Source organism: Boleophthalmus pectinirostris, unplaced genomic scaffold, assembly GCF_026225935.1.
Source record: "Boleophthalmus pectinirostris isolate CB_2022bp ecotype Guang Dong unplaced genomic scaffold, ASM2622593v1 HiC_scaffold_2, whole genome shotgun sequence".
Taxonomy (NCBI): Eukaryota; Metazoa; Chordata; class Actinopteri; order Gobiiformes; family Gobiidae; genus Boleophthalmus; species Boleophthalmus pectinirostris.
In genome coordinates, this window is record NW_026571152.1 from 23491145 (window position 1) to 23509571 (window position 18427).

The window sequence follows — 18427 nt, forward strand, 5'->3', positions numbered from 1 at the left end:
CATATACAAGTCCAGAAAGAATATTATTGTATACATTATACAGATGAAATATTGAGGAAATTATTCTGAGGTTGTGATTCCAATCTGTCTGAGTTACTATGGGCCAGACTTTTGACAAATGTCCTGATAGTGGTGACAATGAAATTTGCACACCCACAGACACAACCATGCACTCTCACTCATATTCACCCACTCACTGAAGATTCAACATAATGTATTTGTTACAAACAATACAGTGCTGAACCCACAATCTCTTCACTGTAGACACCCACAGGTGGTAAACGTAGCCACTGAGCTATAATTATTACATAGGAGAAACCACAACAATGCCATTAGCATTATCTGTTGCAAATCCCTCTGCTCTTTGAATCATGGCTCAAGATCTGAGGAAGGTATCCTAGGAGCTGCTCTGCGGTCTCCCATTGCTCTTGACAGGTTGCCAGATCAAGGGTGACGAAAGGATCAAATACAGAACAATATTTTCATTCCACAGAGACCAAAATGCATGGTAAAATGGATTAGAAAAAAATATTTAGTAAAACAAAAAAAGTAATACAGGTTTGTGACAGTGATTGGATTTATGATTTATGTTTGAGAAACAACATTTTGTCACTCATACACACACCACATTACCAAGCAAGGGGAGTGAAGTGTCTTGCCTAAGGACCCAATAACAGTCTGAGTGGAAATTGTTCCTCTAACTTTTGCATTGGCGGAGAGTGTCCAATACCCCACTGCTACCACCTACTCCCAGCGGTTTCCAATCCCAGTATTTATCAAGCGTTACTCTGCTTAACTGACATCAAATGAGATCAGGCATCCCCAAGGTGGTATGACTGAAAATTATACTAACAAAACAGCTGGAGTCTTTCTAATTTGCTAACTGTTCAAAAAGCAATTCCACTTTCATTAAGATTAGTCTTGCAGCCCTATGTTCAAGCTTAGTTTTCTTATTATCTCCAAGCTTATCTTTGTTTTTTTCTGAGGGAATAACAAACCTCCTCACTGTAGTAAAACATCATGTGGCTCTATTGACATTAAGACCACTGTAATTAATGAGGGTTGACTTTGTTCCAGAAACCTTCAATTGATTTGACCTGGGAGTAAATGTTTCTAATTAAAATGTGAAGCTGCTAATTACACTTAATGCATCATCAGTGTCAGATGACCTTAGCTCTGATTTAGCCTGTGTGAATATACTCGTCTATGATAATATAACATGGCTGGACTCTGGACAGAAAATAAAACTCACAATTATTGAAGCTTAATGGGCTCATATTATGCTATTTTCTATCTATGTTATAATGTTGCTTCCTCATCACAAACATATCTGGTGTTGTGTTTAGTTTTTTTTCACACACAAACCCTGCATATTTAGAATGAGTTATACTCTGTTCCACCTTGTGATGTCATATAGAAATACAGGGAGTGCTTTACAGTGTTTTAAAACACCATACACCTTCACTAGAATTATTAGAATAATTTCAGCCCAGGAATTACCAATCTGTACTGAGCAAAAAGGTAGACATTAACTTGAAAACTGCAGCTTCATGACATTACAAGGTGCAACAGAACATTATGAGCTTTGGAGATGATAAACATACTGATAAAAATTATTATTATTGTTCAAACATTTGTGAATGAAGCAAAGTACAGCTCCAGGTATGTTTTGATGAGGTACCAATATTATAAAATGTCTTAAAGGGACAGTCTGGTATTTTGGACATAGGACCTCATGTCCCAGTTAGCCAAAGTGTTGGAGATGTGTGGAGACACTGTTTTAAATATTCTGTCCAGTCCTTGTATTTGCAGAGGTCACTGGTGCTAGGTTAGTACATGTCAATGACCATAGTTATCCTGCCACTAAAACCAGTCTTACCCACTCCACAAAACACCCGAAGCAAATCTATTATTATGCCAGATTGTTGATATGAATGTCTGTGTTGATAGAATAATTTTAGAAGTACAACCAACCTTGCATTTGAAGGATTTATGTCTGAGCAGCAGCAGTGAGTTGTACCTCCTGATACTGATTGCAGCGGTGGATTGATATCACCTAGCACCTATTTTACCGGCAAAGTAAAATTTCGCTGCTGCTGAGAAAATAGTCCCTCAACATGTGACGATTCATGTGATGCGAAGTTAGTTTTATTTCAAACATTATTCTATCAACACAGACATTAATAGTCTGGCGTAATAACAGATTTGCTTCGGGTGCTTTGTGGAGTGGGTAAGACTGTTTTTAGTGGCAGGCTAACTATGGCCATTGACATGCGCTAGCCTAGCACCAGTGACCTCTGCAAATACAGCAAATACTGTTTTTATTGGTAGGCTAAAAACAGTATTTGCTGTATTTGCAGAGGTCGCTGGGGTTGGGTTGGCACATGTCAATGGCCATAGTTAGTCTGCCACTAAAAACAGTAAAAAGACTGGATGGACTATTCAAAAAAGTGTCTCCACACAACTCCAACACTCTAGTTAACTAGGAAATGAGGTCCAAAATTCTGGACTGTCACTTTAAAGATCACAAATGTGAATTATGCGAAATATTGGATCTTTACATTTCTGAGCCAAAAAGACAGAACTGGACTGGCTGGCAGGATGCTGCTTTTGTCATGTGCAGCTTTGCCCCATAGACTGACCGTGAACACACCTCTGAACAGATGCCACCATTTCCCTCATTTCAGAAAACTATTATACAATCCTGGCACAGTCTGACCATTGCATCATCCAATCATTTCATCTCAATACATCACTTTCTCCTTCTGTCCTAGATTGTTTTTCATTTCTTCTACATCACAGGATTTTCTTTACAAAGCTGCATCTGGGTACACATCCCACTACCTTCTGCACATATAGGTTAAAGGTTTTTATAATACCTCCGAATCACTATAATCTTTGTATAGGCTTAATCAAACCATGGATTAACCTCGGCCAGAACTTCTCCCTGCATATTTCTTATAACCTAGCAACCAAACAGGCACCTACTATTTAAAGACTGCAAAAGTGTTAAAGCTGCAAGATCACACAAGGCGCTCAAATCCTTGGCGACTTTTTAACTTTCAAGCTAGTGCTGAACAATTTTGAAAATGTAATTGCAAATATTGTGACCAGTTTTTACATAAAGATTCAGTTGAAAGTACAAAAAGTCAACCATCTTAGAGCATACTGAAAGAATGAACAGTTAAAATAATACAAGACTCCCAGGAAAATGTTTGTAGAGGTATAAACTTCCTTTTATATTATATTTAAAAGTGCATTGCTCAACTTTTATGGTGGAGGGGCTATCATAAAATGACATCATAACATCTCCATGGTATAACATTAATCATTAAAAACTAGAATCTACTCATTACAGGTGTTTTTATTGCTCAAAAATACAATAATTCTCTCTGTGAATAGGGGTGACTCTCCACAGATCTGACCTGTAATGTAGTCTAAAGCTGTGCCCCTTGAGATAGATAAGTTTAAGTTTTGTAGACAAAGCAGTAACATCTCCATGAAGACGAACAGGTGACAAACCCTCCACCAGAGATGTTATATTGCGTGAATAAAAACACACAAAATGGATCACTCACATGTCATTTCAGATAAAGGTAATACAGTGTAATAAATACATTTAAACATCCACAGATGACGCAGTGACACTCCCAAAAAGCTGTCTGTAAACGATATGAGTATCTCTAAAACCATCTGTATGCTTGCATAACAGGGACAGGTGGCCGCTCAGGACTGTGCAACAAGAGGTTTACACACACAAATCAGCCTGGGCAAAACACACATATTTGCACTTTGAAATGTGTCAGTTCAAAACTAGCGGTAACTCCCTCCACAAAGTTAATATTAAATAAATTTCCATCAATATTAACTGCATTACTCAGAATTGGTAAATTATCCGCTGTTGAATATGAGTTACACAATAGAATATTAGAAGATTCGCACTAGAAAGGAGTCGAGCTATGTGCCAAATCTCATCCCCAAAAAGATTAGTATTTTATTGGAGAGTAGAAATTGGACAAGAGACAAAAAAATTATCTTGTGAGATTTTGTGAGGATAAAAAGGGGCTAAGTGCTGGCAAGTTACGCCTCTCGAGAAGCCACAAAAAACAAAAATACAAATAAAAAAGTAAAACTAAAACTGTGAACTCGATCACACAATTTATTTATCACAAATTATGTCATTATCTTGTTTTGTTTCGTTCTCATTGACCTAATCTCATATCATCTTTTAGAAATTGTCTCATCCCACCCTTATTGGAGCTGAATTTTTTAATTGACTGTAACTCTCAACTACACAACTATTAAAAATTGCTTGAATTCTAGTCTGTGAATTCCAGTTTGTTGTCTTCTATAAAATAACATCTTTGGGATCAGGCCAGAAAGAGGTAACTATTTTAGGATGAAGTGATAGTGGTGCTTTTTATTTGCCTTTTGATTGTTTTTTTCTTCACTGGTAGTGGTAGGAGAATACAGCAAGGTTTTTCAACAGTTTTTTTTTTCTCTCCAGGGACCTTTCTTTTTTAAAATGCCACATGAGTCAGGACCTTATTCCACCCCTTGGACTCTTCACAGCACATACGGTCCACGGAAATACATTTAGACAGTCTTACCATTGTAGCGTTTTCATTTTATAATCCCTGCATAATATCCATTACATTGGGAAAGTAGCCATTTGCGATTCAGGTCAAAGAGCCTACTGTAGGGATCTATTTATTTTGAATACTCTCTAGGTCATACAGGTTCTAGCTGCTTTGGGAATGACATAACATACACTGGGCAATCACTTGTTCGTTAATTAAAAAAAGGACATTCACAGTTGCCATTCATACAGTGACTTATTTAACTTACACGGTCATGTCAAGGGAGAGAAACAACAGCAAAGCCCTGAGAGAGGATAGGCAGGCATACAAACCTTTATTTTACTTTTGATTTTAAATCTCAAGTTTCTCAGTCAGGTTAGAAAACAAATAGAAATCTTTAGTAACCCATTAAACTTCAGTAATTTTGAGTTCACCACCAAATAATCCAGGCTAATTGGGTTGGGTCAGAAAACGTATTCAACTTAAAACTTTTGGAAAAAGGACCAGCAATTTCAGAAGATGCGAGTGAGTTGATTTGCTGTGGCAAGAAAAAAATGCACAGAAAAGAAGAAATTACCAGAATAATTATTCCATCATAATGCATAACAATGAGAACTCCATTTCAGACATGAAATATGCCTGCTGAAAATGATCTTTGTTGCATTCTATTTGCAAATCACCACAACATGAAAACTTACAACTTATTGCTAATTTCAGCTTTTTATTTTTTTGTTTGTAAAATTTCAGAAAAGGTCAGTAATGACTTAAAACAAGATAACTATATAAATATGAAGAGCAGGCCCATTTATCATACTATCATCTGATCAATGTTTAAAAGATACTGCGCATTATGCCCTGATCAAAGGAGTAAAGCATGTCTTTTCAATACTGTAAAACATGTTAGTTTACCCAATGAGGACAAAGCCTTGTCTCTCCTCTGAGGACAGCCATATCATCCTTTTCAACCAGCATTTTTTTCTCCAGCTAAATATAGAGAGTCGCCACATAAATAATGTAAAGTGTTAAAGAAGCACTAATGTTGCGGAGCGGGACTTCAATCAATAGTGGGCATTTGTTAGATGTAATTTAGGCTTCGGACAAGATACAGGCTGATGAGAAAGCCATGTTACAATAACCTTTACATTATATAACATAGACATTAAGTGAAGTGGATGTAATGTTTACTGTAGTGTCTTTTCTATTGGCTTCAGAGATTCATGTTACTGCAATGAACAATACAGATTAGATTTGCACAGTGGTACAGTCAACAATCCACAAGCTTAAAAGGCACTGTAAATAGCATGTCTAGACTCTTAAAGATTATGGACATAGGCCATAAGTACAAAAATGTATCTTTTTGTGTCTTGTGTCTCAGACCTTTACAAGTAATGATTATCTCCAGTATTAAAACACACAGGTTCTCCCAGTAAATAGGCTTATACCATGCTGGGTTGCTTTTGATAATAGCATTTGTGATGAGAGCAACTAACTGAATCTTTACGCAAAATGTTGTCACTTCTGTCCCACAGATGTATTATGAAGGAAGCATGTTGGTGCACGCCTTGTTTAAACCTGTGCACAAGTGTAGGCTGTTCTATTACTGCTATTTATTTGTTTTTATTAGGCCTACTATATGCATAAATAGCTTTGATTGCAGTCCACGCTCTTACTGTAAAACTGTAATATTCATAAAGAATGTATAACAGGCTCGGAACTCCAACTCGTGCGTCACACTTTGGCCACGGCACACCGACACCTCAGAGTGCATTCATCCCGAACAAGTCAACAAGAACACGCACAAGTCTCTATGGCACGCACTCGCACTTCCACCACTTCCCCTAACTACTGCTTTACTCCGTGTCCTCTCCTATACCGACCTTTCTGCTGCTTGAAGGACTGGATGGAGCCCGAGTGGTGCACCATTGCGACGTTGACTTGCTGCCTCCTGGTCGCTAATTAAATTCCGTAGTCCGTCAAAGCAAATATCAGAAAACATGAGGATCTATAGTGAGCTTGCGTAGGTGTTTCCGCGGCTCCCATCCTGCCAAACGCGATCACTGGCGATGATGCGCAAACCCCAGCAACACCTGTCTCGCGCTCCTCTCCTCTCTCGCGCCTCCTCCAGCACCGTCCACGGCTGTTGTCATGGCGACGGGGCGGCAGGGGAGGTCCAGAGATGGACACGTCCCGCTCCTGTCCTCATTTACTGATTTCAAATAAGATGCGCAAAAATGAGCTCGCTCCAGACACATATGCAATACCTTAAAGGGCAATATTGACCCTACCACCAGTCTTGCGATTTTATAACTTCCAGACACAACATCAATAACTATGGGAGTTTTCAAGAGCTTTACACCATAACTAGGCTAATAAACCACTACACATCACACGTCCAGGGCGATCGGCTGAAAAAACGCAACCGAGTTGTGCGTTTTCCAAATGGGACACAGTTCGCCCGGGCCAGTTTTCAAAAGTTGATCTGATAAAACTTAGCCAACAAAATCAACTACACGCTCAAAACGCATAATATGTTTTAAGAAAACTGCAAGATACATTTCTTTATGTAGGTTTTTAAAAGGAACATTGCCCACCAGCGTCTACTAATTGTTCTTTACTGGTCCCCCCTTATAGTGGGTTTGAATTTATATTGCGCTTTCCAAAGCAAAGCGAATCACGAGTTCAGTGCATTATTCTCTGACTGCCCAGTTGGTCACACTCTAGTGGCGGTAAGCTGCACCAAAGCCACTGCTTCCCTGGGGCATGTGTTGTTGTAAAATGACAACATCTATCATGGAGTGTACAGCGCCCTTTAAACATTCAATTCACACTGTGGACTTCATAAAAAACTGTTGTTTTTTTTCTACCATTACTTATGATGCTATGTCCATTACATGGTAAAAGTATTGCAACCAAAATTATGATGTTAGGATTTTTTACTTGAGTGAGCAATTGTTTTGCAGTTCACACCATGAGGCTGTGAGAAATACTTCAAACAATCAATAGTGCAGTTCACATCTGCACAGTCCAGGGCTCGCTCAGCTGTTTTCACACGCTGACTCCTGGATCTGCAGTGAGGAGAAATCCATGTACCACTGAGTGGAACAGCTTTGTATGTGGGCGTTTCAGAGTTAAACATTTGGCAGCTTCTTGTCGTAGTTCATGATCAAAGTTGGGCTGTGCACTGTTCATTTCTTATGCAGATATTTACTTAACTATATGCTCACAACATTTTACATTGTCGGGCACATATCCAGAGCATAGGCAAGCTGTCAAGTTTTCATAGAAGATCATTCAATTCAAAAACATCTAAAGTTCTGAGGTACTGAGATAACAATACTTTGTTTGGGATGAATGGTGTTGTTGCTATAGGCCTTATTCTGAACAACTGTTCAAATACTGTCATTTCAACATGGACATTGATCTGAATCAGATGTAGTGAGAAAGACCTGTGCAGTATGTAGCAGCAAGAGTAAAGATGTTACATAAGAAATTTGACAAGCAGAATGTAACCTTCTGCTTAATAGCCTTTAATTCCATTAGTGCTAAAGTTCAACTAAATATTAAAAGGTATCCTTTGGAGAAAAAAGGGCTTTAATTTAGCTACATAATCTCAGATGACCAACAGATCTTAGGTCTATGTATTACATTTGATTCAAAGTTCATGAACAGGAGAGCAGTGTATAATGTAATCCAATTTTAATGTAAATTGAGAATTGATCATTCAGTTAGGCCTATAAACTGAATTGTTTTTCATCAAGATGTTTGCCATTGTTATTTGTGTTAAATGGCACTGATGAAAAGTCTTTATTGTTTATGTTTATTAAATTAAGACTGATTCATGAAAATAAAACTAAATCAAATCAAAATTGTGCTTGATTAATAAAGGGGAAATTAAGCTAAAAAAAATTGTAAATAAAATAAATTATAAACATGATCCATTATCCATCATTTGTGATGGAAGCCTTGCAGTCAGCTCAGCAGAACCTTTTTTTTTTACTAATGATTGTGATTTCTGTCTGTCGAGTCTGACTACTATAATGTGGCCAGTTTCCGTGTCCTTTAGTCACAATATTTGGGTCGTGGTCCAGTTCCCTTCCATCAATCTCTGCATGGGATGGACTACTGGGGAGCAGTCTGGCATCTGTCGAGGATGCAAATACCATCTGCTTTGTGGCTCTCCTCCCAACGCTTCAAGGGTCTTATTGGAGGATGGAGACAGGACCAAGTGCATCAAACATCAGCCTAGACTACCACTTTGTTTAACTATACTTATGAATAATAGACAATCCGCTCACATAAACACAGATATAATCAGTCTTGTTTTTTTCTTCATTTCTTCTAGTCCAGCCTGATAATTCACTGATATAGGTCAGATGATAGCGCTGCAGAGGGAGCACGGATTTAGCTTAATAATATACTGCCATCTGGTGGTTAATTTGCTAACTAAAAGGTTTCGAAAAGCGCACCAGCAAGTATCAAGTTCAGCGAGATTAGACTTTAAGGAATAGCAGTAAGGCAGCTTTCTATATATAGAAATTATTTTGAAAGTGTGATACTGTAACTATAGACAGGGTGGAGAATAATGTTAAAAAGAATCTTATAAAGCTTTAGAGTTTTACTTAAAGAGTCTAACCTGAATAGGTACTTCACTACAAAACAGTGAAGCTCATTATAATTAAGATTTTTTGTAAAAACATTCACACTTGCTTTCCCAGTTTGGCCATTTTTTAGGTTTAAAATTGTACTTCTCAGTTGGAAATCACACTAAGAAATTACATAAACGTTGCCTAGCAAAACTCCACTATTGTACACAGAAATTATTATCTGACAAATGCAAGTATAAAAAACACCTATATTGTGTTGAAATCATGTTTAAAGTATCAGAAAAAAATGTTTTCTACATGTAAATTGTGCCAGGCTTTTGGATTGAATTCTCCCTAGCATGATGTCACAAATTACTTCTTAATTTGTGTAAAGCTATAATTTATATTTACAACAGTTATTATCCTACCAAATTAAGTCAAAATTAGAGAATCATACATACTTTAAATACTGCAGATTCTTTGAAAGGGGGGAAACAAACGCAGAAAGAATCTAATCTACTTCTTCTCAACAAAATGTTAAATATTTTTTACCTTTTGGGTCTACAAAGATATACATTACATTGATCAAAATTATCCATCGGGAAATAAACAGGGCATGAATAAGAGGCAGAGGCATTTGTACATGGTTTATGAACATATGCTACTGCCCCGTAGAGTCCCAGGTATCAGGTATTACTATTACGCATGCAAATCTAAAGCATCTAATCACTCTTTATAGTTTTGCTACACTGGCATGGATGCTCAAAGTCCATAAAACACTGATAGTTACTGACAGTGTAAAGTGTAATGCGTGACTAGCCTGAGTGCTGATCGCTGTATGACTCTGTGGCTGTAGACTGGAGGCTGCTGTTGGCGGTACTGCTCCATGACACTGAGTGGCTGAGACGGGCGCTGCTCTGGACATGTTTGATGTCTCCACAAGAGGTCCCACTCTCCAGCAGAGGCACATACATGCACCTGGTCTGATGACATGATCCTGGAAACATAAACAAAACAACTAAGCCAAATATAGTTACTGTATAGTTGGAGCAGAGTGATTTGCCTTAAAAGAAGAAGGGCCCATATGTCTCATTCCTCAGCTGTGTAGGGCCTTACTGTGTGTACGGTGCAGTTTGCATACCCTTTCTTTCTCTGGGATTCTGGGTGTTACATGTGAGCTGAGTCTCTATATGAAAGCATGAGATCTTGGCTCAAGTTTACAGTCTGGATCAAAATATCAGAAGGCTGCACTGAGTTCACCCAATAACAAGAAAATAAGACAATCAAAGTCCTTTTCAAATGCCCTCAGAAATGTGAAAGTTGTTGCCAAGTTTATTATTATTTTCACATATTATTCCTAGTCTTAATTTAAGTATCAGTACTGACATCAAATAAACAAACTATATTTGTGTATGTTCGGCATTAACAAAGCAATATTCTTTGGATACATTTAGAGGGTTTGTTTAGTATAATGATAATGTGAATAGCATTTTCAGTTGCTTAATTGATGGAACTGATAACTGTCTTCCCTTGTCCCTCATACATACTTAAAAGCATTCTACAAGTCTTTTTACAGTCAGGAACTTGACACTAATGGGAAGCTGCACAGTCTATGGTTTTCTGTAACTATCCATTTCATCTGATCAACTTAATAATTCATAATTATATTTCTATTTCAATTGTAAAGAACACATGCCTTCTTAAATATTTCATAGATGTTGGAAAACAGAAAACAAATAAGCATTACAAAGAGTATCAGCTAAAATTTTACTATTAAATGCTTAAAGAGGATTCAAGTTATGACTCAGCTTCCTATTTATTTCCATATCATACATATTTTCCAACATTATAGGACTACAGGCAATGCCATATAGACACATGTTTTTTGTTTACAACTGAACGTCGTTCTATAAATATGAGTTTAAACTGTGCTGTGGTGCATATCATTTGTGCATTGAACATGATTAAAAGAAGCCAGAGCCGCAGGGCTGTGGACTGCATCCAAACATCATGAGTCACAATTATCAGAGGAGTGTCCCATTAACCCTTGGTTTTTGCACCTTGTTAAATGCTATGTAAAATAAATCACTTTTTTATGGAACATGTTTATACATTTCATTTCAGTTCTATGTAAATGGGCTAGATGATGATTAGACTACAGCATGTATAGATCAATATTTTACATTTTGTCAATTGTAAACCACAATACTGATCTATATCCACTTAACGTGCTTATGGGATAATACACAATTTAGCAATTTCAATTTAAAATTGCACTATCTGGTTGAAATTGTGAAATAACACGAGGGATTGCCATTGTTATCTAGCAAAACTCTAATGTATACACATAAATTATTATTTGACAAATAAATATATAAGAAAACACCTTTATTTTGTTGAAATCATGTTTAAAGTATCAGACCACTCAAAATACAAATCCAAGTGAGCTAATGATGAGTGAAAACCAGTATGAGATGGCTAAAAGCTCATAAAAGGGCATTTTACATAATATGTCTCCTTTAATGTATTTTGTATTAAGTGAACTTCTGAGAGTAAATCCATGTGTCTTTTAAGGTTTAATACATTTGAATGATGAGGTTGATGAGTTAAAACTACAAAATATAAACATGGAAAGTTTATTTAATGCTGTTGTCCATTACAGCTGAGTGCAGTCGGCCCTGGGGTAGATCGATTGATGAGAAGGTACTGTATTTCCTGTTTTAAACAAATACACATCAATACTAAAGTGACTGTTAAGTGTTGCATTAACCATTAATGAGCAGTGTTCCACCATATACTGATATTAACTTTATGGAGTCTAGTCTAATTTAATAAACACATGTTTGGTAACACTTTGTGAGGATTATGAAGTAAAGGTAATATGGTTAGACAAGAGTTAAACACTCAGCTGATTGTTAACTGAATAAAAGAGACATTAAGGTTTCTAGAGAGGCCAGTAAAGTGTTTGCTGAAAACATGCATTATGCACCTCTCACTACACTAAACATAGTACATTAGGTTATTTAGAAACAGAGAGAGGTTTCCCTAAAATAAAAGTCTGTAATCTCATAACAATGAAGAAATGATTTATGCCTTACTTGATAAAATCTAATTTTAAAACTTAGAGAATATTTTACCGTTACTTTAAGATAAAAGCATGTGGGATATTAAATAGGGATGCACCAATCCAATACTGGTATCAGATATCGGCACCGATACTGAAAAATGTGCTAGTTCAGCAGATACCCTGGTTAGACTTACAAACTGATGTAATTATTTACTGGTCACAGTCAGCCCAGAATGCTTCTTAGGTTTGAATTTTTATTTATTAGTTGTTTTGTCATTACTTGAGAAATAAATAGCATATAACACATTTGGATCCATTTTAGCTTATTTAATTTCTAATAAAAGAAATAAAAGCTGTTTTCAGTGTCTACGCTGGTATTGGTTGATATCGGCTATCAGCACATGCTTAAATATAGCATCAAAATCGGAATCAGAACTAAAAAAAACCTGGATCAGTGCATACATATACAAAATGTAACAAGGCCAGACACTCCAATTATAATTTCTCATAAATTTTTCCCTGTACCACTGCAACTTAATATATTAAAATAAAATACTTGCTATGGTTGATTATTCTTCTTTGGGAGCTCATAACATGTACACAGGTTTACTACTTGCAAGTGGCCTAATGCTTAAATTAACTCTTTAAATTCATACAAATGTAAAAATTCTTGGATATCCTCTTCTCTTCATAAACAATCTTAAGGCAAAGTTCACTGGGAACTGCATGAGCAAAAATAATGCTAACTGGAAGATTACTGCAAAGGCCTTGACTTTTCCTCACACCACTGAACATTTGTGCACATGGATCAACACAATAAAAAAGCCCTATTAACTTACAGGACATCACCATCATTTTGCCATTTCCATCTTGGCCTGGGGCAGCGATGATCTGAGGCAGCTAATAAAAGCAACAAGATTCATATATTGTATTGTACTGGATAGGTTATTTAACTGTCTGATGCCTGGGTTTTCACTGGCTCTTTGCACATGATTTCTGTAGGTTGTAGATGCATGGAGGAGGATTAGATAAATGTTAATTACTAGAGTGATCATTGTGCTAATAAGATGATATCTCTTGGAACTTCTACTAGCACGCACAGATGGAGCTGGACAGTGTTACTTTTTAAAAATTCCTCCAGTAATCAGTATTAATAACAAGTAGTGTTGTAACTAAAGATAATTTTAGTAATCAACTAGTAAGGTTTTTTTTTTAGTTGACGAGTAAATAATAATAATATCTATATTTCTATTTTCGATATTGTAAACTGAAAAATACATTCTTAACCCAATAAAAGGTTGAAATATGTTGAGTGAAGGTTTCAAGATAGAGAATATTTATAAATAAAGTGTATTATTATTAAGAATTATTCATTACTGCAACAATCTTGTGATAAAATGTATTTTTGCATGTGTTGTAGAGTCTGAATGGTCCAGATAATGATTATCATTACCCTATCAAAACAGTATTACAGTTACCTTTATTTTAGTAAATAGTCAATAATTTCAGTGAATTCAGTTTAATCTTTTAAAGTGATTGTAGTTTGTTTAAGAGCAGTACATACTGCGCCTTATTCACCACACATACTTTTACAGCATCAGTATAGTCATCATGGTCTCATTTGATACACATGATTATCTGATGGTGTGCATGTATATAGGTTTGTTATAGTTAATAGTTATATATCAGTTTTTAGTCAAAGAATATTACATAATCAGCATTATTTATTACACACATTAACTACTTCAATAAACATCATCTCATTATAAAGAAACCTCTCTATAGCAAAACTTGACAGGTTTTAAAAGTTATCCATGATCCATACCTGAAGAGCTGCCAAGAGCCTGCGAGGCTGTGGCATCCATAGTTTGCACCTGTCATTTAGTCCAAATCCCCCATGAATAAACTCAGATCTTGTTCTAAAGTTACAATGCTCCAGAAGGATGAGCAGTTTCATGTGTCTGCCATCCCCTCACTGCAGCTACACGCTGAGCTGTGAAAAAGCCGGGCAGCGCGGAGAAGATGAATGGGTGGAGTTTTGTCAGACGTAGCACGCCACAACATTAAACTCTGTATTGATTGACTGTATTGACCAGACAGAACTGCTGTAGGGGACCCCAGTCATTCACACCACACAGGGATTTGACACATCAGTCATCCTTGTATGTTGTGCACTATTTTCCATTTTGATTTATGTTTGACTAATAATATTTAGTTTGTTGTGTTATAACAATTCAACCATCTATGTATTAAAAAACTGAAATACACCAACCCACCTCATGTACGCACCGTAGAAGAATAGGTTCCAAGCTTTGGTAGACTCCTGGTTTATGTCTGTATAAAGCAAAAGAAACATTATTCCAATATTAGATTTTACAAATTTGATTCAGTTATACACCACTAAACCAAATTAAGACCTCAGAAACAAGGCAATGTACAAAGCAGCCTAAAGTCAGAAGCCTATGGAATAAACAGTGTTTTTCATTGCAGTAATAGAGACTGTGGTGGTCCCCCATAGTCTAAAACAAGCTAAGGAATAAAATTATATAATATGTGTATTGCATTATAAATAGAAGTAACTTTATTTCAGTGTTTTTTATTATTTGTAAAGACAATAAGTGACATGCTTAATGTCTCAAAACCAATCCTGTGTGCTTTTTTATCAGTCTTTTATTGAGAGTCTTTTAACCTTTTCTTTTGCCTGTTGGTTTTATGGTTTGTCAGTCAAAGACAAAAACAGCCTAAACAACATTGTAAAAACCTGTGCAGATGCCCAACCTTAACACTTTATGGAGGTTTCTGGTGCTCCAGAAGGTCAAATGAATCTTAGGCAGTCTCCTCTGGGACATGCTACCTTGCCTCCAGCAGGAAAACAAACAAACAGATTTGCTAATTTATTTATTCCCTCTGCCATTTGGGTCAGAAAACACAGAGATGTGATAAGGTATAGCCAAGTGTTTGTTTTTTTTATCTTGTTTTTATTGTTGTTGATCTGTTTTGTATCACCAAAACGTGCAACACTGTTCATTTTATTCATCATTTGCACTTATGCTCAGCTCTGCTGCCCATATTGTGTGAGGGCCTGATCTTTGTCAACTGCTCTGTATGTGTGGTCTTTTATGCTGCAGTCTGTGACTGCAAACAGAATTGCTCCTCAGGGTTAAATAAAGTTAATAAACATAGTCTAAACATAATTCTAAAGACAATGGTTAATTTAACTACAACTACTTGTAGGCTGTACGTATAATTAAGCCTGCGGTAGGGTGAATGTTGTTCTGTCTTTGGTTTGTCCACATGGTGGTGCTGTTGGACCATTTATACTCTAACCTAAATACTTCACAGAGTTGCGTTCAAAAGTAAAATACAAACTAATGCAAGAGTGATTGACCAACAGCTTTGGCTATACTAACATATTCATTTACGACATACTGTACTTCACGTTGAGTCCTGTTATATACGTAGGCCTTTTTGAAGTTGTGATTTATAGTTGAAAAAAAATATATATAATTGTGTTCTTGAACATACCTCACTGCAGGACTCAGCAAACGGAACTCTTTGACAATAACAACCTAATAAATAACATTAGACGTAAAATATTGTAAATGATGGCAGTAAAGTTGCGTCTAAAGAAGAGGTGGGGGAAACATTAATTCCCTTACTTATTTGCCTAGATTCTCGGTGCTTTTCTTCAGAGAGAGCTGGCGCCTGCATTTAGATAGCTCATGTTAGCTGGTGCTAGCTAACGGTGCAGTGCCTAATGCCATACGAGCCCAAAGCCAGAGTCTGGGGGAGTATCTGCCTTATTTCTCAGCGCTGCAGCCTTAAAGGTTACCTCCGCTTAATAGTTAGCTGTTAGTCAAATTCAAGAGACCCATTATAACATTGTTCAACGTTGCCTTTTGTGGTCTGCGGCACACAGAAAGATGGGAATGTGTTTACCCTGCTTTGGAGGCGCGGCGGACGATGTTATAGAAACACCAGATCCCGTAAGTAGGCTTTAAGGTTTTATTAACAAAACTTTGTAGCCGATGCTGATGTAAAAACAACTGTGGGATACTGTTAAAGAGAAAGTGCAATTTCTACTAGACACGGGTATCTAATATTTATCTTGATTTTAGTCTATGTAACAGTTAAATGTAGAAGGAATGTGAAGTATTCCTGACAGGCCTTTCACCATCACACTGTATCCTAAAGGGTTTGTGTTTTTAACAGGAAACAAGGAGACGACAGTTAGCAGAAGCTGCTGAAAAGAGACAGAAGGAGGTGGGTTAATTACAAGTTCAGACTGTGAAAACCAACTAAATACATTTTATCGCACCTCAGAGTTTATATGTAAAAGCTTTGAATGCAGGATTTCAAGGGGCGTGGCTACGAACCAGTTTTCTCCTACAGTTCACTCTAACATCTTCCACAATCCACATATGCCCATATATGTACGAAAATACGCAAATAAAAAAGGTATAGGTGTATTGGAACATTATTACCGCAAATGTGTTTTTCACACTCCTGCAGTATGATTGTTAATAACTAAGCAAGTGTTTTTGTGCATAACCAAGTAAGTAGCCTAAGCCTACAGTGTAATTAATTAAACTGTTACTGTTTTTGTATTATAACGTAACATTAAACATGTAGAAAGTCTTTATTTTGATAAGAATAATAACTCTGTATTATAATTTGTTATAATGGCATTATTATTTAGTAAATTGGGTATGCACACTTTCATAATGATAGTTCCAATCGTTAGAGAACCTTCATGGGTCATTTTTACTGTACAGAGGAGACACTTGAAAGTACGTAAGAACAAGACAAAAGTGGCACAGAGGTGAGTAGGTAATGGTGTGGCTCACAATAAAATATTTCCCTTTCTTAAAATTGACCACATTGCCTGTTGTCACATGATTTTTCCCAACCACAATACTAAGCTTCACAGCTGGAATGGATTCACACACAGATCACATTTAATTAATATGAGGAGTTGTCCACTGCTGCTTAACTTATGTGCACAGCAACAAGATGAAGGTCACTCTTCTGCTCATATCTGCTTTGTTTTTGTATGCTTTGTTTACTTGGCTGTTTTTCTTTAATGTTTCTTATTTGTACAATTATTAATTATAATCTCTTGTTATTTTTCAGACCGCATACAGGGGTGTTAAAAATCCAGAAGAAGTCGAAAGGAAAAGAAAAAAACAAGAAGAGATGGAAAAACAGGCGATGACCACGTCAGTTTCTGGAGGTGGTGGGCTAAAGGTAATGTTGTGATTGTTTTAAACCCAGTTTAATCTTATGATTTGTATAAACAATTGTCTACCCACATAAATGATGTACTTATTTACAATATCTACCCAAGACCTTTAATATCGGTTAGTCTAATCTAATCTAATCTAATTTTTCAGTGGCAAGTCGGATGAAAATCTTCCATTCTGAAATCCCCAAATGGTGTAATGCTGCAACCCAACTTGAAGATGAAGAAGGAAACTGCTGGTTATTTTATAAATTGTAATTTAACTATTTAATTTTTTCACTATTATATATTTCTTGATACTAATCGACTGACGATTTGCACAATCAAAAGCAGTTGACATTTTTACCCTGTTGCCAATACATACTGTATTTTTTTCTTTTGATGAAGGAAGAGAGAGATAATAGGCACAAAACCTGTTATGTTTATTTTCCTAACACACACATTGCCCATATGGAGACCTCAACATTAACACTAACTAAACTATGACATTACTACAAACCCTGTTTATGTTTACAACATTTGAGTCATTTATGACATCACAAAATGAGGTTACTTGTCAGTGGAGATGCTTTTGGTAAGCACAGTCTACAACAGTCTACGTTATTGCTGTTCAGAATGTTGAAAGTCAAGCCACTATAACTGAAGGAGATCTACTTGCTGCACTTTCTTCTGGCCTCCGGCACTGCACCCTCAAAGAGATTTTCATACTGTTTGAAACCCTTTATTATATATGCTTAATAGACAATGTATGTATCCCTGCTTTATTATGATGATAAAAGCAGATACAATTTGACAGATGTTAACATTATTAATAGATATTTAGTACAAAAACCTTGCCTATTTGGCTTACAGCCATCACTCGATCCTTGAAAGCTTCTGGTGCTCTTGCCAATTTTGTAATACTGAAGATATGCTGCAATAAAGAACATTTCTGCTACATTGTAAGATTGTTTTT

General features: G+C 36.4%; 1 protein-coding gene across 1 annotated transcript; it reads left to right on the top strand.

Annotated features, from left to right (window-relative positions):
• Positions 1–15738: 15738 nt before the first annotated feature.
• Positions 15739–18409, top strand: svip (small VCP interacting protein). The gene is made up of 5 exons (XM_020935003.2): positions 15739–16057; positions 16150–16216; positions 16443–16493; positions 17364–17477; positions 17624–18409. The coding sequence occupies exons 2-5, from the start codon at positions 16154–16156 to the stop codon at positions 17636–17638; spliced, it is 243 nt and encodes an 80-aa protein (XP_020790662.2). The 5' UTR covers positions 15739–16057; positions 16150–16153; the 3' UTR covers positions 17639–18409.
• Positions 18410–18427: the final 18 nt, after the last annotated feature.